Genomic DNA, 27,600 nt, shown 5'->3' with positions numbered 1-27,600 from the left:
AAATAAACAGGGAGAGAATATAAAATCATCAGTCTATACTACTACTACTATTAGAAACAGCTATCATTAATAAAAGTGTGATAAATTGGTAGAATCGTTAGAGGCATTTGGCAAATTGCTTTACTTTGTTGTTCTTAATGATCTGGATTCAAATCCTGCCAGATTTGATTTTGCCTTTCATCTCTTCAAAGTCGATAAGATAAAGTGCAATGGGGTACCAATATATGAACAGTTCTCTAAACAAACAAATTGTATAATGAATAGTTTTTCCTGAATAAAATTAAACTCCCAAAATGAGCTGAAATTTGATCCATGAACCACGAGCAGACTGTGAACCTATAAGTGACTGGGAGTCAGTTTACTTAGAGAAATGAAATTTGGACAATGAACCACTTGTAAACGTCACTAGCGTACAAGTTCTGGGAGAATGTGTATGAATGGTACAGTAAATGAATAAACTGAATGGTGAATGGTTCTTCTGAAAAAAATTATATTTAGCTGACCTGTTGAACTTTGAACAACAAACCTTAAATATTACTATTTCTAAATCTCACAACATGAGATATTCAGCAACAGTACTTTGTCGTAAAGATTGTTTGCCAACATAACATGGCAGTCCTGGCTTAGGACTAATGTTGCTGTAATTTAGCCCCAGGAGTCATCGTCTCCTGCTGGCTATATGACGCGATCTGAGTCCTTATATTTTCGAACAAGGGAATCTAGTACCCCCACTCTAGCACCCGGAAATCGCGATACACAGATAGTGTTTTGAGCTGAGTGGGGGTGCTAGATCCCCTTGTTCGAAAATATAAGGACACAGATTGTGTCATATAGCCAGCTGGAGATGATGTCTCCTGGGGCTAAATTACAGTAACATTAGTCCTAAACCAGGACTGCCATGTTATGTTGGCAAACAATCTTTACTACAAACCTTAAATAGTTTAAGCACACATTTTTATTTATAGGGCACCCAGCTGTAAAAACCATACCAGAACTGACCTGTGCAAGTGACATGTAAAAAGCACTCACTCAACTCTTTGGAGTAGTTGGTGTTAGGAAGGGCATCCAGCTGTAAAAACCAGGGTTGTGGAGTCGGAAAAAAAAAAACTTCGACTCTAACTCCTCTATGTAATAAAGTGATTGTGGTCTATTTTATCGACTCCAACTCCAGTTACCCCTGAATTGTTTCTGACTCTGACTCCTACTCTGCAACTCCACAGCTCTGATAAAAACCATGCCAAAACAGACACAGAAGCATGGTGCAAGCTCTTGCCTGGCCATCCCCTGTCAAACCATCCAACCCATGCCAGCATGGAAGGAGGACATTAAACGATGACAATGTAGGTGGCTGGAAAAACGTGTACAAATGTTTTGTTTAATGTCCATGTACACATTTCGTGTAGCTTGCAAATGTTTGCCTTCTATGGTAAATAATGATTCTTGTATTTTTGCTAAAAGCAACCATTGGATTGACAGAAGCAAAACAAAGGAAACACACACACAGTATTTGCAATTGAGGGATGGTGAAGGCTCGTGGTTTAGTGGTTAGTGTGTTGGACTCATGATTGTAAGATTGTAGTTTCGATTCCTGGACTGGGTGATGCGTTGGGTCCTTGAGCAAAACACTTCATTTCATGGTGCTCCAGTCCATTCAAACTGGCAAAAATGGCCAACACTGTGACAGACCAGTGTCTCACCCAGGGGTGGAATATATGTGCAAAGGAAACCAGGAAACTAGCCTATTGAGGAATGGATAAATAAACAACATTTCACACCTTTAAGTGGAGTTTGGATGTGGCTTGGAATGGATTATCCCTGTTTATATGCTTTTCAGTTACTCATGTAACGAACAATTTGAGTAACAAGCAGGGATCTGGAATGGATTACGTTCATAGAGACCCTGTTGTACTAGTCTAGTTCTGGCTCAATGTAACTGACTACCCAACCTCTTCAGAATTACTGGCATTGTATCTAATTTAGAAAATTATTATTAAGGCGGCAAGCTGGCAGAATCGTTAGCATGCTGGGTGAAATGTTTGCAGTATTTTGTCTGTCTTTGTGTTCAAATTCTGCTGGGGTTGACTTTGCCTTTCATCCTTTCAGGGTTGATGAAATAAGTACCAGATGAGTACTGGAGTTGATGTAATCGTCTATCCCCCTCCCCCAAATTTCAGGCCTTGTGCCTAAAGTAGAAATGATCATTATTATTATTATTATTAAGGTGGCGAGCTGGCAGAATCATTAGCATGCCGGGAAAAACACTTAGTGGTATTTTGGCCACCCTTACATTCTGAGTTCAAATTCTGCCGAGGTCGACTTTGCCTTTCATTCTTTTGGGGTCAATAAAATAAGTCCCAGTGAAACACTGGGGTCAATGCATTTGACTTACCCCTATCTCCGAAATCATCATCATCATCATTATTATTATTATTATTATTTAAATGCCTTCTAATATCTTTCTCTCTCTTTGTTATATTTCCAGGCTCCCTATCTACCGCTCAGAGCTCACCCAATCATGCTGATTGTCGTCTTCGTGTGTGTCTTAATAATCGTAAGTAAAACATTTTTTTGGCCAATTCTTACACCAGACTCCTCACCTTGTAGTGATTTTATGTCAAGCAGGAAACTCAGACATTTTGATCATTGTCCCTTTTAGTGTGATGTAAATTATATCTACCTCATAACCACGAAGGGTCATACCCTTAAGATTGTGGTTTTGATTCCAGGACTGGGCAATGCATTGCATTCTTGAGTAAATCACTTAACTTCATGTTGATACAGTTCACTCAGTTGTAAACAAATGAGCCTACAATGGACTGATATACTGTTCAAGAGATTTGTTGTGATCTTGCCTTAGAAATCAGACAACCAGCTCTATAAATCCTACAACTTGAGATAGTGATGTCCTTGGCTTGGTTGTTAGGGTGTTGGACTCATGATTGTAAAATTGTGGTTTTGATTCCTGGACCAGGCAATGCGTTGTATTCTTGAGCAAATCACTTTATTTCACATCCACCCTGCTAGTAAAAAGAGTAATCCTAAGACTGACCAGTGTCCCGTCCATGGGGGAATATATATGCCTGATAAACTGGCCTAATGCTCTTTTTGGAGTAATGTGGACTAACCAAGAATTGATGACGATGATGATGATAACCATATTCAGCTTTACTATGATAGGACTCGCTCTGCCTTTCCTCTTTCCCCCACCCATTGCTGGTGCCTCCACTGTGTGATTGCCACTGATGATGAGAAGGCGCATGGCTCAGTGGTTAGAATGCCGGGCTCACAATCATGAGGTAGTGAGTTCGATTCCCAGACTGGACTGTGTGTTGTGTTCTTGAGCAAGACACTTTATTTCACTTTGCTCCTGTTCACTCAACTGTAGAAATGAGTTTTGACATCACTGGTGCCAAGCTGGATTGGCCTTTGCCTTTTCCTTGGACAACATCGGTGGCATGGAGAGGAGAGGCTGGTATGCATGGGCAACAGCTGGTCTTGCACAAACAACCTTGCCTGGACTTATACCTCAGAGGGGGAACTTTCTGGGTGCAATCACATGGTCATTCATGATAGGACTGGTGTCCTGTTCAGAGGAAATGTTGTGGTCTCAATCACTTGTAATCCTTAGAAACCAAGTAACTGGTCCTCTGAGCCCTTGTACTTGAGACAGTAATGTTCAACAGTTAATGATGATGATGGTAACCCTGTTCAGCTTTATCATGACAAAGGGATCTGGAGACTACTGCTTGAGTCTAACTGGATCATGTCCTGTCACTAAACATGGCTCAGTGGAGTATGGCTCAGTCTATCTGGTTGTAAATAGACACCTCAGCTCATGCAACTAGCAAAACCTTCTTCCATATACCAACTGAATGTTTTCTAATTTTGCAGTGAACAGAGATCAGATCAAAGAATACAGTATATGTTCATCCATTATCTTCATTTCAGGCATTGTGCATCTAAGACCACATTACTCATTGACCTTTTTTTTTTTTTTAAAGATTGTAGGGTGTAATTCAAATGGGATTTGGTTGCTATTTCTAGCAGGTTGGGCAACCAAAGACTGTTAGATTAATCAGTTTAGCTTTCAGTGAATTCATTATCAATCAATATTTAATTTACCAGTAGAAGGTTTTCTGCTACTCGCAAAATAATGTTACAGATTTGATTCCCAATTTGTATAATTTTACCGATATTTTACATCTAATTTCCTTTTGCATCCATTATTTATTTAATAACACATAAATTTCAAATAATAGCACGCACTGAAAGACAGTGTTAGAATTAATGAAGATATCAGATATTATGTTGAGTTAACCATGTAAAAGCTCTCAGTTTATTGTATATATACATATTAGAAGATTTTTTTTTCTTTTGGAAAAGAAATGATTTAGAAAAAAATTCCTGGAGTGGCTGTGTGGCAAGTAGCTTGCTTACCAACCACATGGTTCTGGGTTCAGTCCCACTGCATGGCACCTTGGGCAAGTGTCTTCTGCTATGACCTCGGGCTGACCAAAGTCTTGTGAGTGAATTTCATCATCATCACCATTTAACGTCCGCTTTCCATGCTAGCATAGGTTGGACTATTTGACTGAGGACTGGTATACCAGATGGCTGCACCAGTCTCCAATCTGATCAGGCAGAGTTTCTACAGCTGGATGTCTTTCCTAACGCCAACTGCTCCGAGAGTGTAGTGAGTGCTTTTATGTGCCACTGGCACAAGGGCCAGTCAGGTGGTACTGGCAGTGGCCACGTTCAAATGGTGTTTTTTATGTACCAAGCTGGATTGGCCTTTGCCTTTCCCTTGGACAACGACCTCGCTCGAATGTTTTTTCACGTGCCACCGACAAGTGCCAGTAAGGCAACACTGGTAACGATCACGCTCAAATGGTGCTTTTTACATGCCACTGGCACGGAAGCCAGTCAGCTGCTATGGAAACTGAAAGAAGCCCGTCATATACATTTATATATGTGTGTGTGCATGTGTTTGTCCTCAACATCGCTTGACAACCAATGCTGGTGTGTTTACGTCCCCCGTAACCTAGCAGTTTGGCAAAAGAGACCGATAGAATAAGTACTAGGCTTACAAAAATTAAGTCCAGGGTCGATTTTCTCCACTAAAGGTGGTGTTCCAGTATGGCCGCAATCAAATGACTGAAACTAGTAAAAGAATAAAAGAATAATACTGTAAATAATCATACTAACTACAATAGCACAAACAGTAATTTCCTTGAAAGACTTGGCTATCAGAAATATATTTTTGTTGATATGTCTGTTTGAAGTAGCATTGTGAGGCGTAAGAGAGATAGAAAGGACAATGACAGAATGCTACCTCACTGTGTTAAATAATGCCATCCCATAATAAATTAAAACTATTTTTCTGTAGTTGAAATCTCCATTAATAAAAGAATCTTCAAAACCACATTTTAATAAAAATATATGAAAATCGTGATTTTTAAGAATTTTTAATAATTGCTTTAATAGTCACTTTCTCTTAGTAAAAGTTATATACTCTAGACTAATTAATAAACAGCTTTCTTTATTATAACACAGATATAAATATAAGCTTAATACAAGTAATACACTGCTATGTTGGGGGTCTTATGATTGGTACTTCACTGTTTCACATTTGTGAGCTCAAATCTTTCTAGAATTGACATTGTTAATCTTTTTCTAGTAAAGGAAATGAAATGCACTTCTTAAAAAATACAACAGAAAAGAAACCAAAAAAATTATTTACTTATACAAATTTGTCAAGTGGAGTCAATGACTTGACTTTTCTGAGGTTAGTGACATCTATCAGTGAGTGATTGTTTGTTGCAGGCACATGCTGTCAGTAATTACTCAGGGTAGGCAGTTGGTGACCTTTATGTAGTAAAGCATACAAAAAAATAAGCAAAACACTGGTGTGTGACTGAGCTGAAGGCAGATTTACTTCTGCCTTTATAGCGTTGTTGTAGGAGTGTATGCAGCATGTGTACTACACCAGTCCTATTCGTAGCTTTAATACTGAGATTGAAAGGCAGGGGCGAATTATTTCTACCTAATCTACAAATAATAAAATATTTTGTATTTTATGAATAGTAATTAGAGTAACCATCACAATTTTATTGAATTAGATGCATATTTTGCCGTGACAGGAAAATGTTGCTATCGATATATTTTACTCAAGGTAGGCACTGCCTATCTTGCCTGTCTAGGGGGCATGTCCCTGGTTTGTTGAGTTTATAGCGAAAGTGAAATAGAAATGACTGCTCTCCTAAGCAATGCAAGACATTTCCCCGCTGAGAATTGAAACTGTATCGCAAGCTCCAGTTTACTGGAGATTCAACTTCTCATCTCATTTCCTCTTCTGCTACAGCAGGAGTGATTTAACAAACCATGTTTGTTAAATCACTCTTGAAGCATGAAATATCTTACTGACACCTAATGCCAGCCGAGTGAAGATTATAGAATAACATAAAGACAAGATTTGAACCTATAATCCATCAAGTTAGATAGCCAAGCTACTATCATCTCTGCTCAGCTAGTTTTACATTGTACAGCTTACGTTAAGCAAATACCTAAACCCTCAATCTTCTTTTTCGTATGGAATTATCAGTCCTTCTGCTTATTTAGTTATTTTTCAGTTACCAACACACAGAACCACTAATCACTTCTCTCTTGTGTTTTCTTTCATTTATAATTGTTTATTGAAGCCCACATCATTTTATTTGCAAGTGTTTCTCCTAAGTCAGCATCAGCAACACCGTTTATTTTGCAAGTGTTTATCTAAGCCACACTATTTATTTGCAGTTGTTTATATACAACCAAACTCCATTGATTTTTCTTCTTCTTTTCTTCTTCTGCTATTTATCTAAACTGCACCGTTTGCTCTGCGATTGCTGATCTAAGCCATTACTATTTGTTTGCAAGTGTTTATCTTACACAGCTCTACAAAAAAAAACAACAACAAAAAAAAACAAAAACAAACAAGCATAGAAAATAAATAGCTAAATAAATAAATAAATAAACAAACAAACAACCATTTCATCCAGTCATGCAGATAAAACCATGAAAGAATCTGTTGTAACCCTGACTCGCTTTTCTTTGTTTTTCTCTTACAGCCGATAATAATGTTGTTGATTCGATGCACAGATGGCTGCCTTCAGTTTATCTTCAACATCATCTGTTTCATTCTCTGCCTGGTGACTCTCATTTTGGCCAGTGAGTATTATAGCATTGCCGACAGCACTTCTTTGTTTTCCTTTAATCTCAGTCTCTTCATCTCTCTCTCTCTCTCACATAATTACGTCATAAACATTTTTAATTATTATTATAATTATTATTATCATAACTCACATTTACTGCTGTTTGAAACAGATCCCGCCTCCATAACTCTGATTTACATGTAAACGTGTCTGTATAAATACATGTATAAAGTGTATAAATGTATGTATAAACATACAGGTGTCGGCTGTGTGGTAAAGAAAATTGCTTCCCAACCATTTGGTCTTAAGTTCAGGTCCATTGCATGGTACCTTGGGCAAATATCTTTTACCATAGCTCTGGGTCAACCAAAACCTTGTAAAAGATTTGGATGGAAACTGCAGATAACTCATTGTGTGTGTGTGTGTACCTTTGTCTATACCATTGCTCTGCAACCATTTTTAACATGTGGTACACTTATATTCTTTCCAAAATTCGGCAGCACACCTGAACTAAAATTATAATTGAAAGTATAGGGAAAAAAAATTATATTTAGGTTACACTGCGGTACACCTAGTGTCATCTTGTAGCACACCAGCATGCCTCTGCATAGCGGTTGCAAGGCACTGGTCTAGAGAACAAAATGTTTATAAATAATCATCATCATCATCCTAATCATAATACAGGCAAGGTTGTTCATTTCCAGTCTTTTGTGGAAAACATATCTGTTCATTATTTACATTATTTACATTTGATGGATATTTGTCTTCATTATATGGCGTAGTGGTTAAGAGCGCGGGCAACTAACCCCAAGATTCCAAGTTTGATTCCAGGCAGTGACCTAAATAATAATAGTAATGATAATAATGATGATGATAATATCGTAAAATACCTTAGGAATGAGAACCCAGGTTCAAAATTTCCCCAAGATACCTGATGAAGGCTGGAGTGTATATCAGCTGAAACGTTTTAACAACAAACAAGATGAGGACAAATATCCATCAAATGTAAATAATGTGCATAATTCCTCATCTCTTAAATATAGAACTGTAATATCTGTTCATGTGGAAGTCTTACCTTGCTTGGAAACAGGTGAGGGTTGTCAACAGGACGGGCTGTAGAAGATCTGCATCAACAAATTCCATGGAAAATTGGGCATTAAATAAAGATGGTGATGAAAGTATGCAGTGTGGCTGAATAGTTAAGTTTGCTTCACTATTTAAAGGTCCTGGGTTCAATTCCTCTGTGTGGCATCTTGGATATATATATATATATATATATATGGTATACCCTAGCCTTGAGTTAGCCCAAGCCTTGCAATTGAAATTAGGTAGATTGGAAATAGTGCTGAAGCCTGTTGGCTTTGGCACATACAGTAGATTGGTGGAAACTCCTCACAGCCTTGGCTTTGTTATCTCATTCTATCTAACACACACACACACACACACACACATATATATATACATACACATAATTAAGGGATTAGCAAAAAGTTGCTTCACCACATACCAAAATTTAGAAATAGCAGTCAAAACTGCTAATTCTTCTTTGCTAATCCCTTAATTGTGTGTGTGTGTGTGTGTGTATATATATATATGTGTGTGTGTGTGTGTATGTATGAATGTGTGTTAGATAGAATGAGATAACAAAGCTTAGGCTGTGAAGAGTTTTCAGGACATTTATAATGAAGTAGCCTTACTACTATTTCAGGGATATTATGAACATCCTTTCATCAGAGGCGGTGTGAGAAAATATTTGAGTTCGAACTATTGTGGAAGAGGAAATATAGAGGGAAATAAGACAATAAAAGTATAAATAAGATATATAAAGTCCATAACGCTTAATGTTTACCCACTACTCTTTGGGTCTTCTATATGTATATGGTCTATAAGACTTTCATTGGTGTTTACTCTTTGTTTCCTTGCAGTTCCAACCTTACTGATCAGTCTAGACTATGGCAGATACTACATACCCTGGTGGATTACATGGTTCCTTGTTGCCATCATGATAATCCAGCTTATTATTGATATTTTACTTAAGATTCACGATTTCTGCTATTACGAGAAGAACGAAGGTAAGTCTTTCATATTTGCATTCAGTTTGCAGTTTTTTTCTTTGAAATGTGAAATTGTATGTTGAAGTAGATGTTATTGCATTTTGGGAGGGTCATACTGTCAGTCAGTGAAACACATGCACTGGTTGTAGTTCACTTCAGTTTATTATCAGTTAGATAGTTAGTTTTATTGTATGATTGTTTTTATCATCAGTTAATTTATAATTAGTTTGGAACAAGTAAGGAGCAAGAAGTGTCTGTTAACTGAGGAAATGTTGGGATGTGGGGGATGCGAGTGGGATCATCATTGTTAAGGTCAAAGGCTCTGGTGAAAGATTTATGGTGAACCAATTATTTGATTAATTCATCAATTAATTGACTAATTATCTAAGTAATTGATAATAAAGCTCAAGTGAAATATGACTACAGAAGGTAACTCATTTTTGTGTATCTAATATTTAATCGGAGTTTGGATGGGGTGGGATTGCAAAGGTGGAACAGTACATGTAACCTTTCTTCATGGCCTCTGAGACAAGCGAGAGGAAGGGAAGCAGGGAGGAAGTTATCCTCAGGCTAAGGGCTACCTTGAATACTTTATAACAGCGTACACTTGCTTAAGGTACTCAAAGATCAGGTGGTTGTGTTGAACAAGGCAGCAGGTTAAGTGTACCCCCTATTTCTGTCTCTCTCTTCCCGTGCATTCTCTCTGACTTTTCCCCCTCCTTCCTTTGTCTTTCAAATGCTCCAGTTCTTTTTTTCCATCTCTCTTCTTAACACTCACATTTCTCTCTATCTTTCAATATATTTTTCTCCTTCATTTGATCTCTCTGTCTCTTCTTTCTATCTTTCTTCTCTCCTTATATTATATCTCTCTCTCTATTCCTGTAACATCTTATTCCCTCTTACACTCTCTCTTGTTCCTTTCTTTTTTTTTGTTATTCTATTGTTGCCTCTCATTCTCTTGTTCTCCTTCTGTCTTTTTCTCTCACATATTCTCATCGTACTCTCATTTTGTCTTTCTCATGCCCCCTCCTACCACCTCTTTTCTCACTTTTTGTTTGTATCTTTCTCTCTCTCCCTCGCTGTCTGTCTCTTTCTGTCTACGTGATTCTTTCGCTTATTTTTCTCTTTCACTGACATTTCCCTTCCTCCTTTGCCTCCAATCAACCTCTCGCTTCACTCCGTCACACATCCTATTAGAGAAACTTCATTGCTGCTGTATTCCTCAAGCAGTCGCATACTAAAAGCTTCAATACACCTCTTGTTTCTTCGTAGTCTCACCTGAAGATGTCACTTCTAAACACCTTTTTTTTTTTTATACCTTTTGTCTGCTGAAGAGCTACATAGGGAGCTGCACAACTAACACTAGAGTTTTCTCCCCCTGCTTCCATGTTCTCAGTGCAACTCTCTTGTGTTTGCTTAACCCATTTCTGCTGAAATTGCCTGAAAATTCACAGATACCCTTATTTTGACCCAAACAACAACTGGAAAAAATTTCCTTGAAATCCGTTTGATATAGACTGCATATGCGTTAAGAACATGTTTCATTCTTTGATTCAGATCATACATAAATCACAATTTGTATCAAGTATTTGTTTTATACCCTTATAAATTGTCAGTTTAAACGGACGATCAGCATGAATGGGTTAAGTGTCTTAAACGATTCCATGTTATTGACACAAATGCTATCTCTATTGCAGAACGCCGAGAAAAATATGAATACTCAAAGAGGGAGAATCCAAAATTGTACATCCCAGAACCGCACCCCGTTGTAAGTATACACCTCTTATTATATAGTCTCTTGTTGTTGTTGTTTGACAAACAGGGTCCTTATACTGTATAGTTCATTTTAGGATCAGTTATTACAGCGGTAATAAGATTGCTGGCTGTGTTCCGTTGACACTGCCTGCATTCAATCCTGGGCATCTCTTACCAGGGCAGAGTGAGAAATGAAGTGATGGAAAGAACTTGAATTGGAAGACTTCAGGACATAGTGATGAAGCAGTGGATTATGGTTTACTAGCCATGTGCTTTGATTACTGTAGGAGAAACATGCTACCATTGTGATGTGGTGGATGCTGGAAAGAGGGAAAAAGACTGAGTGGAAGACCAAGGAAAATGTGGAACAGTACATTCCAGGTCGACATATCATCATCATCATCATTGTTTAGCGTCCGCTTTCCATGCTAGCATGGGTTGGACGGTTCAACTGGGGTCTGGGAAGCCAGAAGGCTGCACCAGGCCCAGTCTGATCTGGCAATGTTTCTACGGCTGGATGCCCTTCCTAACGCCAACCACTCCGTGAGTGTAGTGGGTGCTTTTTACGTGCTACCGGCACAGATGCCAAGGCTGGCAAACGGCCACGATCGGATGGTGCTATTTATGCGCCACCGGCATGGAGGCCAATCGGGGCGGCACTGGCAACGGCCACGTTCGGATGGTTCTCTTACGTGCCACTGGCTAGTATGTTGACATACTAGCAATGGAATTGGCTCAAGTGGAGCTGAGAGGAAAGCGAACAGTTGGGATGTTTGAAGGAAGCTCCTTGCCTGTTGTGCTGATGGTATTGGAGTAAAATAAGCGAAATAGATACTTAGATCTCCATCAGGTTTCAGCAATGTTTAGTTAATTGTTTGGTCAGCTGGACTATTTACTCATTGATTTAGCGTGTAAGTGGATGAGTATTCCACAGATATGTAAGTAAGCCTGTCTGTCTGTGTGGTTAAGAAGCTTGCTTTGCAACCATGTAGTTTTGGGTTCTGTTCCACTGTGTGGCACCTTGGGCAAGTGTTTCCTCTCGACCGAGGCTGACCAATGCCTTGTGAGATGATTTGGTTGAGGCAAGCTGAAGAAACCCACTGAATGCGTGTGTGTGTGTGTGTGTGTTACTGTCTCCTTACCTTAATTTGCTATGATGTTTGTAAATAAGCATCACCATGCAAGCGTTTTCCTTCATTTCCAATCTGCCGGAGCATGTTTTTTTGCAGAATATTAAAAATGAATGATTCATTTACAATTATCACATGATGGCAAGACAAGCAGACACAAACACACACATCCATATACAATGGACTTTTTCGTTTTCCATTTACCAGATCCACTCTCAAGGCTTTGGTTGACCTAGGGCTATAGTAGAAAATATTTGCTCATGGTCCCATGCAGTGAGACTGAACTTTAGACCATATGGCTCAGAAGTGAACTTAACCACCCAACCAGTCCTTCATCAGGGATAATATATATTTTAATATACTGGATTTAAATTAACTTGTTAATATTTATATTCTACATAAATTAATCTTATTAGAAAATTATTATTTTTAAATCTCACAACGAGATATTCAGCTACAGTACTTTGTAGTAAAGATTGTTTGCCAACATAATGTGGCAGTCCTGGTTTAGGACAAATGTTGCTGTAATTTAGATTGTGTCATATAGCCAACCGGAGACAATGTCTCTGGGGGCTAAATTACAGCAACATTCGTCCTAAACCAGGACTGCTATGTTATGTTGGCAAACAATCTTTACTATAAATTAATCTTATGCCTAATTAATAAGAAATAAAAGTGACTCTGTATAAGGAGAATGCAGTTTCAGATTGTGGAACTTGGTTACAAATGCTTACCTTCTCTGTTCAAATCTCTCTGGGGTCAGCTTTTGTCTATTTGGGCTCGTAAATTAAAGTAATTGAAGTTCCAGCCCTGTAACAGAGGTTGATTCAATCTAGAGTACACTTCCCTTCAAAATCTGATGGTGATGTGCCTAGTAAAAGCTTGTATTATTTGTATTTATTTTTTTTATTTTTGTTTCTTTGAAACTAACTTGGGACTGTCGGTTACCACTATGAGGGTTCCAGTTAATCTGATCAATGGAACATCCTGCTCATGAAATTAATGTACAAGTGGCATGCATACCCTTAAGATTCAGCATGACACAGAATGTGACAAGGCTGGCCCTTTGAAATACAGGTACTACTCATTTTTGCCAGCTGAGTGGACTGGAGCGATGTGAAATAAAGCATCACCAGGAATTGAACTCACGACCGTAAAGTTGTAAGCTGGATACCCTAACTGCTAAGCTATGTACCGTCACTTCTTTGAAACTTTCCTACAATCCAATGTACCAATATTTGTTTGTACTCACTTTTTTCCGTTCTGTTTATTATTTGCAGGGTCGACGCTTCAAGAAGTGTTGTCTGTTTGTTCACGTGTTCTTCACGGTGGTGCTGTCAGTTATTGTTATAATAGTGATCGCTGCCGCCTAATGGATTAACAGATTAACTCTCTGCAACAACCTGCCACCAAGCGATTCTCTAAATCCTGCCTTACATCACAATCACCACAACCACCACCACCACCACCATACCGGCAAACTTCAGTCTTGCGATGGATATGTTTGCTGGTGTTTTGGTTATCATTGTGGATTGTTATACATCGATACTGAAGATAAATGGTGCTATTTTGCAGACAAAAGATTTTTTTTTTCTGGAAAAAAAAACCAAACAAAAAAAACAAAAAAGAACAAATAAAAAGAATAACATTTAAAAAAAAACCTAATGCGAAGCCTCTTATAGAACAAATATATACTGTTATAAACAGAAAAGTTCAGACACGCACATACATTCACACACACATATATATATTTACTATGTATTTACCAATGTATATTGCACCCCAGTTTTATTAGTTGAAATCGAGTATAAAATAATGCGACATATATGAGAAAATACAGAGTGTGTATGTGTGCATATATCGTCACTATTATGTTGAAGTGTCATATGTCCAAATCTGAACAAATGCATTTTTTATCAATATTTATTTCTGCTTGCAATAGCTGGTTCTTTTGGTCAAACTATCATATGTCAAGATATGAAAATTGTCAAAGTGTAATACAACGGTTTTGCTATGGAATTGAGAAACTATTTTTTTGTTTTCTGAAAAAGCAATGTTTTAGACTTATGACACTTTTGCATAATACCAACGATTATATATATATATATATATATATATATATATATATATATATAAGCACAATTAAAGGTTACAAACCTCATTCAGGGATAGCAAAATCCTATGAAAGTACTGGTTAATTACCTATACAAAGAGTATTGAACATTATATTTAATACTCAACTGCAAGGTAACTATATAAGACGTGGTTTATATATATATTTTATCTGTTATGAGAAAATAGAAAGATAATTAATAAATAATAATTTATTAATTAAAAAATTGACAAACATCTCTTGTGGCGGTTTCAATTCAGACCCTCAGAAAATTAGTTGAATTAAAAATTATTTAAAAGTCGAATCTCTTCAGAGGTAGATAAAGATATACAAAATAGGTGTTCTATTTTCTCATGATGAGTAAATGGCTGCAAATTACCTCTCTATTCTCTCGTATACATATATATATATATATATATATATATCACACACACACACACACTTTTATGTAGGACACAAGAAAAACAAATATATTTAGTTGCATACATGAAATTGTCTAGTGACTCAGAAGATGTGAAAACCAGGGATATACAGTGATACAAAAACATACTTGAATATTTCTCTTCACCAGTTTAAAAGTATATTTTAAAGTTTAAAAAAAAAAAGTGGTACTCCCAAGTCAGAAGGAGAAAAATCAAGCAAATAAATGATTCTCTAATCAAAATTGCTGGATACCATGTGTATACACATGTATGTGGTGTATGTATATATATATATACACACACACACACATGATTTCACTTAGGTATTACAGTACTAATAACTGGTCCTTAAAACTCAATATACATATACTTTAGAATAAATGTGTTAGGCAAATACAGAGTATAATATTAATTACTGAATGACAAGGGAACAGGAATTATGTGTAAATATTTTCCAAAATAAACACATTTGAGTTTAATAGTTCCTAGGGAGTTTATAGGATGTTGCATAAACACTCGGCTCTGAGTGCTTTGCATCTTATAGCAGAAACAACTGTAAGCTTATGGAAGTGATTACATAATTCCTGTCCAATTGTCATTCAATAATTTTTATGATGATACACACACAGATATATACATTCATATATATATATATATATATGTGTGTGTGTGTGTTTGTGTGTGTATGAAAATACACACATGTATGTATATATATATATATATATATATATATATATATATGAAAACGTTTTTGTTAAAAATACTAGATCCAATCATATTTAAAGGAAGATATTCTGAAAAAGACAGAATGACACAAACCTTTTGGAAGAAAGCTTTCATAGTGTGTGTAAGCGCTTTCACTGTTAAATTTTTCCGAACACCTGTGGCGAGGTACTTTGTATAATGGAAGTTCTCCTTAGTTGCAGTGTTGACTATTTCTGGATGTAGAATAATGCATTCTAATTTTGCTTTTCGTAGTTCATCATTTTCGTTTTTAATCTATTAAAAAAAAAAGTATTTTGAATTTTTTATTTGCACAATATGCAAACTTCCTTCTGAAAGATTTGTATCATTCTCTCAGGATTATCTCTGCAACTAAAGGTTTCCTACAATGCACAAACATTAAAAATAATTTTACACAAACACACATATATACACACATGCACATTGCATGCACACATACTGATTAGTAATGAATATACAGACGTATAACTACCATTTGAATTGCATGTGATGCTTCATATTTCAACATGGCACAGGGAAGTTAAATGGTGGCGATCTGCTTTCTTAATTCTTACAATATTATTTAAAACAAATCAAAAGAAAAAAAAAGAACCTTTATAAATTTTCAATGCTTTCTTTTCTGTTTTTTTTTTTTTCAAACCTAAAGATCTGTCTTGTTGCTAAAATTTTTCTTGGAACAAACAGTTCTACATTGATATATATATACATACACACACGCATATATATATATATATATATATATATATATAATGTGCATGTGTGTGTGTATGTATGTATGTATATATATAGATGTATGTATACATATTATTTGTTATATTTATTTATAATTTATGTAGTTATATGCATCTGCTTTTTCTCCACACACCCGCAACGATCTGAATCTTATTTTCTTATTTCACAATTCTCTCGTTTGTATACAGTGTTTGTACTCACTGTCGACTGTAGCATTTGTTTTGGCCGTTTCTCTGTAGCATGGAAAGCGGGCGTTAAACGTTGATGATGATGAGGTGCTGGAGTAGCTGTGTGGTAAGAAGATCGCTTTCCTAGCACATGGTTCCGGGTTCAGTCCCACTGCATAGCACTTTGGACAAGTGTCTTCTACTATAACCTCGGGCTGACAAAAGTCTTGCGAGTGGGTTAGGTAAATGGAACCTGAAAGAAGCCATTCATATGTGTATATATATATATGTATTTGTGTGTGTGTTTGTCTCCCGACCCACCATCGCTTGACAACTGATGCTGGTGTGTTTACGTCCCTGTAACTTAGCGGCTCTGTGAAAGAGACCGATAGAATAAATACTAGGCTTACAAAGAATAAGTCCTGGAGTCGATTTGTTCGACTAAAGGCAGTGCTCCAGCATGGCCGCAGTCAAATGACTGAAACAAGTAAATGAATAAAAGCAAAACAATTATACATACATTTGTATAAATATATTGTATACACCATCTGTTTACATTGATTGTGTAGATCATGCATATACACTATTTAGAAACTGCTATTTATATATATATATAGTCTATACACACTAGGTCCCAAGATGGGACTGAACCCGAAACCATGTGGTGGGGAAGCAAACCTCTTACCATACAGCCACTCCTATATATGTATGTAAATCGGACAGGTGTCTTCTATAGCTTTGGGTTGACCAAATCCTTGAGAGTGGATTTGGTAGACAGAAACTGAAAGGAGCCTGTCATGTGTGTCTCTGTGTTTGTCCTCCCACCAACAACTGGTGTTGGTATGTTTGCATCCCAATAATCCCAATAGCTAACACTTAATTCCAGTAATTATATATATATATAATTATGGTGATCTACTCCGAGGTCGTGTTAAAAATTGGTACCAACAGTTAGTCTTTTTTTTTATTGGTTTACTACTCGAATTTTGTAACTGATCACAAAGTGCATCTATTTTATAATTTGTATAAAACTTGTAAAAGATATGAGAGATTTCAACTGAAATTTTGTATGGTGTGGCAGTAATTGATACTCTTAACTATTATGTATTTAAAAACAATGGAAGAGCTAAAAATAAAGCAAAATCATTTTTATTACAATAAATATTATTAATATTATTATTATTAAATTCTGCCGAGTTTGACTTTGCCTTTCATCCTTTTGGGGCCGATTAAATTAAGTACCAGTTATGCACTGGGGTCGATGTAATTGACTAGTCTCCCTTCCACAAAATTTCAGGCCTTGTGCCTATAGTAGAAAGGATTATTATGAAAGTGGCATTTTGTCTGTCTTTACGTTCAGAGTTCAAATTCTGCTGAAGTCGACTCAGGGTGGATAAAAGGAGTACCATTTACACACTTGAGTCGATTTAACTGACTTAGCCATTCCTAAAATTATTGTGGAAATTATTAGACTTTCGGAACAACACACACGTGTGCTAAATACCATAGATGCCTTTGTAATATATAGTTATGGCTCTTTTTTTTGTTCTGAGTTGAAATTTTTACTGAGGTTAACTTTGCCTTTCATCCTGTTGGAGTTTAGAGATTAACGTACTTAATCAAGAATTGGGGTTTCTTGAGTGAGATGGGGACGATTAAATTAACCAACTCCTTTTCTCTAATTCCAGGTCTTGTGCCTTTGTTACATTCAATTATTATTAAGAACAGTAGATTGTCAGAACCATTAGAGTTTGACATTTCTAAGTCAGCGTTTCTCAGCTGCAGATCCCAGGGTCGCTTATGGCCCTCGACAGTCTTCCTTCTTTAAATCTAATAAATTTTTCTATGACTTGTTATTTACCTTTTATGGTATGCCTCCCCTTCTAAAAAATCCAGTCTTGGATCTGGCTCGGATATAAAAAAGGTTGAGAACCGCTGTACTAAGTTCAAATCTTACTAGGGTCAACCTTACCTTTCATTCCTCCAGCATCCTCCATCATTCCTCCAACATCGATACAGTAAAGTACCAGTCAAGAACTGAGGTCAATGTAATTGACTGTACCATTGTACTCCATTTCCTGTTACTTTCTGTGCCTTGTACCTAAATTAGAAAAAGTTATTTCAATTATCTGTATCCCATATTTGATGGTACTGTAAGATGCATTTTTTTCTCTCCAGAAAAATGTCCCTGAGATTAACTTTGCTTTTAATCCTCCTGGAGTCAATAGAATAATGTACTTAATACTTTTGTTACCATATTTACTTTGAGATGCTCTGTATTTCTTTCAATTAATTTTAAGCATAACAAAGAATTTAGTAAAATAACGTAGTTACCATTCAGCTAGCGTTAGGAACATAAATTGTAACTAAGGTTTGGTAGAAGATTTTAATTCAGAACTTTTGAAAACAAGACATTTGTACTACAGAGCTAGAGGCAGTTTCAGCCAGTTTAGTATCGAAAGGGAATCAACAACTAGGGTTTCTAGAGTGGGGTAGGGCGATTAAATGAACTAAGTCCTTTTCTCTATTTCTATGCGAACTTGGGCCTATATTACATGCTTTAATGCACTGCCCCACTTCTTTTTTTTCATAAATATGCACTGTTGAAATTAGGGTACATCTAATATGCGTGTACATCTTTTATGCTATGGAATTCGGTTGTTTTTATTTTTACATTGGTCAGTTAATGAATAATTAGTCCGTTTAGTTTGTCGCAGTTCGTTAAAGGGAAAGAGAAAAGAACTAACAAGTGTAACTTAAAAAAAAAAAATTTGATTTGTTCTTGTGTATTATTTTAATTTGTAAATCATGTGTATTTTTATTCTTACATTATCTGTATAATGTGTATTTTTTAAACATGTTCTCTCTTTTATGCAATTTCATTCACTTTTCAGACAAGATGTTTAAATTTAAGCTCTGTTTTTAGTTGTTATTTTTTTTTAATTAACTTATTAATTAATTAGTTTATTTATTTTAAGAGACAGGGAAGTTTTTAATTTTTATTTTTCATTATTTTTGTTTTTTTTACATTTTTCAGATTGTGAACTGCATAAATAATTTTTTTTTTTTTTATGAAGAAAACATGCCAAGAATTTTATGTCAATAAAGTAATAACTTTTACAAAAGACATAAATAAAAACAATGAAAAAAACCCAACAAAATCTGCTGTTTAAAAAAGATTAACAAAAGAAAAAAAAATGGTAGAAACGGTTATTGATTGCAGTCTGCAGGAAGTAGTGTCATCGTAAAGTTAATTCTCTGGAGAATGTAATTAATTAGGATTATAATTTAATAAACTGTAATCATTAAAGTAATGATTTCGAATTTACTATTACACATATACACAGACAAACCTGACGCACATATTCATTCATACATATATGTATATGCGCATGGACAGTTGTGTGCTTAAGAAGCTTGCTTCACTATCATGTTCTTATTGTGTTACACCTTGGGCAAGTGTCTTCTGCTATAACCTCAGGCTAACCAAAGCTTTGTGAATAAATTTGGTAGAAAGAAACTCTGTGTATATGTATGGCCTGCTCGCCTCTCCAGCGGGTTGACATCATTCGCAAGCTAAAAACGATGCTAAGCTGAAGGCGGCGAGCTGGCAGAAACGTTAGCACGCCGGGCGAAATGCTTAGCAGTATTTCGTCTGCCGCTACGATCTGAGTTCAAATTCCGCCGAGGTCGACTTTACCTTTCATCCTTTCGGGGTCGATTAAATAAGTACCAGTTACGCACTGGGGTCGATGTAATTGACTTAATCCGTTTGTCTGTCCTTGTTTATCCTCTCTGGATTTAGTCCCTTATGGGTAGTAAAGAAATAGGTATTTCGTCTGTCGTTACATTCTGAGTTCTAATTCCGCCGAGGTCGACTTTGCCTTTCATTCTTTCAGGGTCGATAAATTAAGTACCAGTTACGCACTGGGGTCGATATAATCGACTTAATCCGTCTGTCTGTCCTTGTTTGTCTCCTCTGTGTTTAGCCCCTTGTGGGTAGAAACGAAAAAAAAAAAAAACGATGCTAAGCGTATTGTGACCAGCAGCGTATAACTACCTCCGATAGCCTGGTCGGTCATGTGATTACGTGATATATTATGTGTTTGTGTGCGTACTTTGTCTTGACGTAATGTTTGCAAACGAGAATCACCGTCATACAAGCGATGTTGTTTGTGCCGAGTCTTCCCCGAAAAACCTGTCTCGTCATGAGGAAATATTTACTTTGCATGGAAATGTGTGAGAGTTGGCGATAGGAAGGGCATCCGGCCGTAGAAAATCTGTCTCAGCGAATTCTGTTTTACCCGCGCGAGCATGGAAGAAACTGGACGTTAAATGGTGGTATATATGCGCAGATATGGCTGCATGGGTATTAAATTTCGGTTTTAGTCCCACTGCGTGGTGCCTTCAGCAACTGTCTTCTACTATAGGCGCAGGACTGGCTGTGTGGTAAGTAATTTGCTTACCAACGACATGGTTCCGGGTTCAGTCCCACTGCGTGGCACCTCGGGCAAGTGTCTTCTACTATAGCCTCGGGTCGACCAAAGCCTTGTGAGAGGATTTGATAGACGTAAACTAAAAGAAGCCCGTCGTATATATATATATATGTGTGTGTGTGTATGTCCTCCATCGCTCTTGACAACCGATGTTGATGTGTTAACGTCCCTGTAACTTAGCGGTTCGGCAAAACACCAATAGAATAAGTACTAGGCTTACAAAGAATAAGTCCTGGGGGCGATTTGCTCCACTAAAAAAGGTGGTGCTCCAGCATGGCCGCAGTCAAAATGACTGAAACAAATAAAAGAATGATAGAATATAGCTTTAGGCTGACAGTGAATTTGATTGACAGAAACTGAAAGAAGCCTCGTATGTGTTCTCTTGTATTTTAATTATTCCTGTAGGGAAACTGCTGGTTTATAACAAAACTATAAAGTTCCATCGTTGAATGTAGATAACAATAAGTTAACATTTTAAACTTGAGAAAAGTTTTACATATTTTTACTGTTCCACTTACTGACTGTATTTGTAATGTGCGAGTTGATTTATATTTTGTTTCTGAAAATCCATGTTTATCCAGACTGACAGTCTGGATATGAAAATAATCTTTTCTTGGGGTATTTTGTGTGTAGATCATGAAAATAACATCCGTTTCTTTCTGTGACCTGCCTGAAATTTACCATCTGATGTTAAATACAATGTTAGTTCTGTATGAATTGAGTGCAAACAGGATTGGGCCGAAACTGACAACTCTAAAAGTTATGAACGGATTTTGATATAATTTTAATGGGGTGTTCCTAACGTATTTGTCAACCTAACCTATGAAAATTATAAAAGTATGCTCGATATTTTTATAGTTATATGGGTCCAATTCTGCGGTAAATCTGATAAGAAACCACACCTCATCATCCAACCTGAACTTAATGATCTAGTTCGTGATCTAACACTTACTAAGCCACAAAGTGAAGTCCTGGTCTCACGTCTACCGCAATGGAACCTGTTGGATAAAGATGCTTGTATTACAGTATTTAGGAAACATTCTGGAGATTACCGCAATTCTTCACTCTGGAAAACAACTTGACTTACTGTAATGATATCAGAGACCTATTCAATGCCCTTGAGCTGACCTATGAACCAAATGAGTGGAGGTTATTCATAGATGCGTCCCTTTACAGCATAAAAGCGGTTCTGTTGCACATTGGGAACACCATGCCTTCAGTTCCAATTGCTCACTCAGTCATTCTAAGAGAAACATCCAAGAACCTCGCTTTTATTCAAGGAACATAAGAGGCTAATTTGTGCGGACTTGAAAGTAGCTCTACTTAACGGGCTACAAACTGGATACACCGAGTGACTGCGTTTCCTTTGCAAGTGACAGAGCAGGGCCAGATCAGAACCTTATGTACACTCAGAATGGCCACATCCGGAAACTATGATGCTTGGATGCCATAATGTAAATCATGAGTCACTAGTTAAGGAGAAAATCATTTTGCCACCACTGCATATAAAACTAGGCCTAATGAAGCAATTTACCAAAGCACTGCAACTTAACAAGCCAGGTCTCCAGTACCTCAAGGTGATCCTCTCGAAAATAAGCGGTGCCAAGATTAAAGAAGGCATATTCGTAGGCCCTCAGATTCGTCAACTTATAGCTGATGAGGACTTCGAGACGACAATGGATGAAACTGTGCTAGTGGCCTGGCAGGCATTCAAATATGAATGTAAAGGACTTTTGGGAAAGCACCCAGTGGCCCAGCGAGAGAGTATAGTGGAGTGCATAATCAAGTGCTACCAAGATCTCGGATGCAATATGTCACTGAAGATACACTTTCTATATTCTCGTTTGTCCTCAGAGAATGCACGAGACGTAAGTGATGGACATGGAGAGAGGTTCCATCAAGGTATAGCGTCGATGGAAAACAGGTATAAGGGGAAATGGAGACCAGCTATGCTGGCTGACTTCTGCTGGAACCTGAAGCGTGACACACCTGACATGTCTTATAAACGAAGAAATAAATACTAAAATGTAGGTTAATACATCATATAATGCTAACATACATGCTGATTCGTTATATATTTAATAATTAATTACAATGGACATATTTAATCTGACTATATAATAAATTTATGATAGCGTGGAAATTGGTATAAATTGCATAGTTATTAAGTTGGTAGTTTGCAAGAAAATGTGACATGATGGGAATTTTTGTAATAAAATTCGAATTTAGCACAATCAGCTTCATAATAAAATGTACATGAGAACTATGTCTATTTCTTGATCCTGAAATTTGTTGTACCGTGTTACTGGTATAATTGTAAATATAGAAGCTAGACGCTTTTTAATGGATATTCACGTTCGCTCTCTGACAGTACGTACGGTACTTTGTTTTGTCTGCTTCAAACAATCTGCCCAGTTATGTTTTGACTGGAATTTTCCCTCAATATTCTTTGTGTTGATGTTTGTGCATGTATTCAATAACAGGGGATTCTCTATTTATTGCCCGGTAGACTTTTTTTTTTCCGAAAGACATTGTATATTGTTTTTGCGACAATGTTTTGTCGCCATAGGGAGATAGTACTTTGACGATATTTTAGGGCAGCTGTTAGTCACGTGTGATGTCCTACATAGAAGTGACTAACTACATTTTCGGTTGCATCTTGGAGTTCTAAGGACTTCACTGTCTCTGTTTATTAGAAGTTTTGATGGGAATGTCCCACCAATATTCCTTCTATTGTTGAATACGTATGTATTCGATGCCTGGGGGATTCACCATATTTATCCTATGACAATCTTTGTTTCTCGGATGGCATTGAATATAATTAATTATAACAGCGACGTCATGCCACATTGGTAGGTGACCTTGATGACATTTTCAGGCCATTTGTCCTATACGCAAACGATCTTGCCTTCTCACCATCTTCAAACATACACCAGTAATAATAATATTCAAGGGCGGCGAGCTGGCAGAATCGTTAGCACGCCGGGCAAAATGCTTTGCGGTATTTCGCCAACCGTTACGTTCTGAGTTCAAATTCCGCCTAGGTCGAATTTGCCTTTCATCCTTTCGGAGTCGATTAAATAAATACCACTTACGCACTGGGGTCGATGTAATCGACTTAATCTCTTTGTCCTTGTTTGTCCTCTCCATGTTTAGCCCCCTGTGGGCAATAAAGAAATAAAAAAAATATTATTTAAGATGTGACCAACCCTCACCAAAACGGCCATGGATTGAAGCCTTGAATGTCGAATAAATTCAACGAGCGTTTGATATCACCAGACTTACCGTATCATGACATTCACTTACAGCACGAAATTCAAAGCTAGCCCAAAATTTAATATTCTAAACCAGAAACAACACTTATGATAAGGTAGCTACAAATTATTGCTATTTCAGTTGGTAGATTTTCCCTTGACCCGTCAAACATGTTTTCGTATTTGGTTTGCAAGATTCTTTATGTGAATTCCTGTGTTGAAGCATATTTTATTGTGTCTGGGAAGAGTCATTCTCTTTTAGTGCTTTATCACTTAACACAGAGTCAACGACTGTTAAAAGGGTTGCAAGACGCAACGAAAATTTTAGAAAAAAATAAATAAGTAAACGTGTGGAAATCGAACCGGTGTGTGTGTGTTAAGTAATAAGACACTAAAAGAGAATGACTCTCCTCAGATACAATGAATTACATGTCTTTGTGCCTTTCTATTTTTCATTTGTTTCAGTCATTAGACTGCGGCCATGCTAGGGCACCTTTAGTCGAACAAATTGAACCGAGTAATTTTGAATTTTTAAGTGTGGTACTTATTCTATCTGTCTCTTTTGGCGAACCGTTCGATGGCGGAAAGGAAAACATGCCAACACCGGTTGTCAAGCGGTGGTGAGGGACAAAAGCACAGACACACACACACATATATATATATATATATATATAAAGGCGGCGAGCTGGTAGAAACGTTAGCACGCCGGGCGAAATTCGTAGCCGTATTTCGTCTGTCGTTACGTTCCGAGTTCAAATTCCGCCGAGGTCGACTTTGCCTTTCATCCTTTCGGGGTCGATAAATTAAGTACCAGTTACGCACTGGGTCGATGTAGTCGACTTAATCCCTTTGTCTGTCCTTGTTTAGCCCCTTGTGGGTAGTAAAGAAATATATATATATATAGTAGAAGACAATTGCCTAAGGTACCACGCAGTGGGACTGAACCCAGAACCATGTAGTTCATAAGCAAGCTACTTACCACAACAGCCACTGCTACGAATATATTTTCGAAATATTATTTGAAAGTTAGAAAGAAAACGCTTATCTTTCTATATATTATAAATTCCGATGGATTACATTTTCAAGGTTAAATTCAATGAAACGAAAGAGAGAGAGAGAGAGATGTTTATAAAAAAATTATAAAATATATAAATGCCGTTTATGTATATTTTGAAAGTACATACAATACCATCTGCTTGGGGAAGAGAATCATCAATAGAATTATTCATTTGTTTTTACATATTTACGAAAACTAAAATCGTGTTCGGAGTTGCGAGGCATATTTAATGATGTGAAATATTAACATTTAACATATTGTGAAAGCAGGTGTTCTATAAGATAGATTTTTAAAAATGTGGCGATAATTGCTGAAACCAACGTGTTGTTTAATAAATAGCAGAGTCAAAGAAGAGAAATGAATGTAGTTTATCAAATTCTTGTGACGCTAATTTTAGGTGATACGGACAAACTCTGACTATATTTTAAGTGGAAACAGCTGTGAGAGACATGCAGCAAGCTTCTGGAGTTTAGGACCCCCCCCCCCAAGTTAAAGTGCAAATAGGACACATCTATACATAAAATACAAAATACAAAGTTATATCTTGATATCGCTAGTGATAACAATACTGAAAATATATAACAGACTGGAATTGTAGGCCCGTCTCTTGCAATTTTGATCAATTGGATCTTATCCTCCCTCTTGTATAGAAGTGTACGGCTGCAGCGAAATTCATTTTTGGACTTTCCTCTATCGAAGGTATTTTAACAAAAATGCTTCCGTTAAGACGGTGAAAATATTGTCAATTTCCCCAAACAGGGACACAATTCAATTTTTAAACAATAACCAAAGCCCCTTCACCGAAAGGGGGAGTGTTACGGTTTACAATTATTTAACAAATGCAACACAACAACGTTTCCCTGACGAGGAACCAACAAACGTGATTACAATAGTCAAACAGTAATAATAATAACAACAAACCTTTTTAATTTATCCACATTTATGTGAAACCACTTATTCAAGTTCAAGTCATTGATGCAATTTTATACGAATTGCTAATACACACACACACACACACACACACACATAATAAGGGTGAAAAATTGAATATTAATTTGATTAATATGAATTGAAAACCAGTGGTGTAGCAAATAAGACCATAGCGGATCTTCTTCTAGCAAAATGGATGACCATTGTTAATGGTTCATCCCTGTTATATAATACTTTCACTTTAATAGTGAAAGTGTCTGCATTACAAAAGAGAGATGTTTTTGTTTCACTTTTAACACGTAATACTGAAATAGTGGAGAAGATATGATATTGCTGTGGGGTCGCCCTAGGGAAAAAGTTAAGATTTTTTTTGCTGATGACACTCCCCGGACCTAAGGCTTGAAAGAAATTGGTTGTGTAGTTCTCAAGTTTTAGGGAAACACACAGACAGACAGACACACATTCTCAGTTTTATATATATAGAGAGAGACTAGCACTATGACCCGTCGTTGCCGGGTCATAGTGCTAGTGCATTTATATATGTGTATATATATGTGTAAATATTACATGTACATCTCTATATATACATCTACACATAAAATACAAAATACAAAGTTATATCTTGATATCGCTAGTGATAACAATACTGAAAATATATAACAGACTGGAATTGTAGGCCCGTCTCTTGCAATTTCGATCCATTGTATCTTGTCCTCCTTCTTGTATAGAAGTGTAGCTACAATCCAGCCTACCTCTACTTTTGGTAGGAGACATTTTTAATTTTTATCCGGGACGTCCTACGTCCCAGATATAAAGGTAAAAATAAAATATTTCCAGTTTGCAAGGTTCGAGTCGAGTACTCCCTTGCACGCTCTGTTGACTCGAACATTGCTTCTATTGTGGCGAATTTACTGCCTCTGGTTAGATATTTGATATCTTTCATAGTCGCACCAAGACACTTTACGATGGTGCTTTCCTCCAGGTGTTCAAATCTTTTTTTTTTCTCTACATTGTATACTTTATAGACAATAGTCTTTTCTTTTCTTTAATTTTTTATTTAGTTTGGTGGTGTTATCCTAGATTCACCGTCTTTGTCGGTGATCAATCCGTATTTCTTCCATTTTAATTTCAATGAGTTCGCGCCCGCCGACGGCTGCAGCGAAATTCATTTTTGGATTTTCTTCTATCGAAGACATTTTAACAAAATTGCTTCCGTGTAAATGGTGAAAATATTGTCAATTTCCCCAAACAGGGACACAATTCAATTTTTAAACAATAATCAAAGCCCCTTCTCCGAAAGGGGGAGAGTTACGGTTTACAATTATTTAACAAATGCAACACAACAACGCTTCCCTTACGAGGAACCAACAAATGTAATAAAAATATTTAAACAAAAATAATAATAACAACAAACCTTACGGTAAACCAAAAAGCAGTACTCTGTTGACGCTATAGGCCTTTATGGATCAGAAATAAACCAGTACTCAGTAGAAGCATCTTTCGAGAAAACAGACATTACATACAGCCAAACTTCATATAGATACTTAATGCTAGCT

At 36.7% G+C, this 27,600-nt stretch overlaps 1 protein-coding gene and 1 long non-coding RNA gene across 4 annotated transcripts in view; one reads left to right on the top strand and one right to left on the bottom strand.

Annotated features, from left to right (window-relative positions):
• The window catches only part of LOC115216398 (putative ferric-chelate reductase 1), a 107,589-nt gene extending 93,795 nt beyond the window's left edge, over positions 1-13,794 (top strand). For 2 of the 3 annotated variants that reach the window (XM_029785698.2, XM_029785697.2), the window contains exons 13-17: positions 2,483-2,551; positions 7,107-7,206; positions 9,116-9,262; positions 10,942-11,012; positions 13,410-13,794. In XM_029785698.2, coding sequence (XP_029641558.1) covers positions 2,483-2,551; positions 7,107-7,206; positions 9,116-9,262; positions 10,942-11,012; positions 13,410-13,502 — 480 coding nt within the window. In that variant the 3' untranslated portion in view covers positions 13,503-13,794. The remainder of the gene's footprint in view (positions 1-2,482; positions 2,552-7,106; positions 7,207-9,115; positions 9,263-10,941; positions 11,013-13,409) is intronic. The other variant, XM_036506590.1, reaches the window with a different exon arrangement.
• LOC118765104 lies at positions 1,022-22,130 on the bottom strand. Its single transcript, XR_005000953.1, has 4 exons — positions 21,856-22,130; positions 21,802-21,817; positions 12,758-12,760; positions 1,022-1,033 (listed from the first exon to the last, which is right to left on the bottom strand). It is a non-coding gene; the product is annotated as an uncharacterized LOC118765104 (long non-coding RNA).
• Between the last annotated feature and the right edge of the window lie 5,470 nt (positions 22,131-27,600).

Source organism: Octopus sinensis, linkage group LG10, assembly GCF_006345805.1.
Source record: "Octopus sinensis linkage group LG10, ASM634580v1, whole genome shotgun sequence".
Classification (NCBI taxonomy): Eukaryota; Metazoa; Mollusca; class Cephalopoda; order Octopoda; family Octopodidae; genus Octopus; species Octopus sinensis.
Note: the sequence above shows the minus strand (reverse complement) of the source record. Positions and strands in the feature narration are given on the sequence as shown.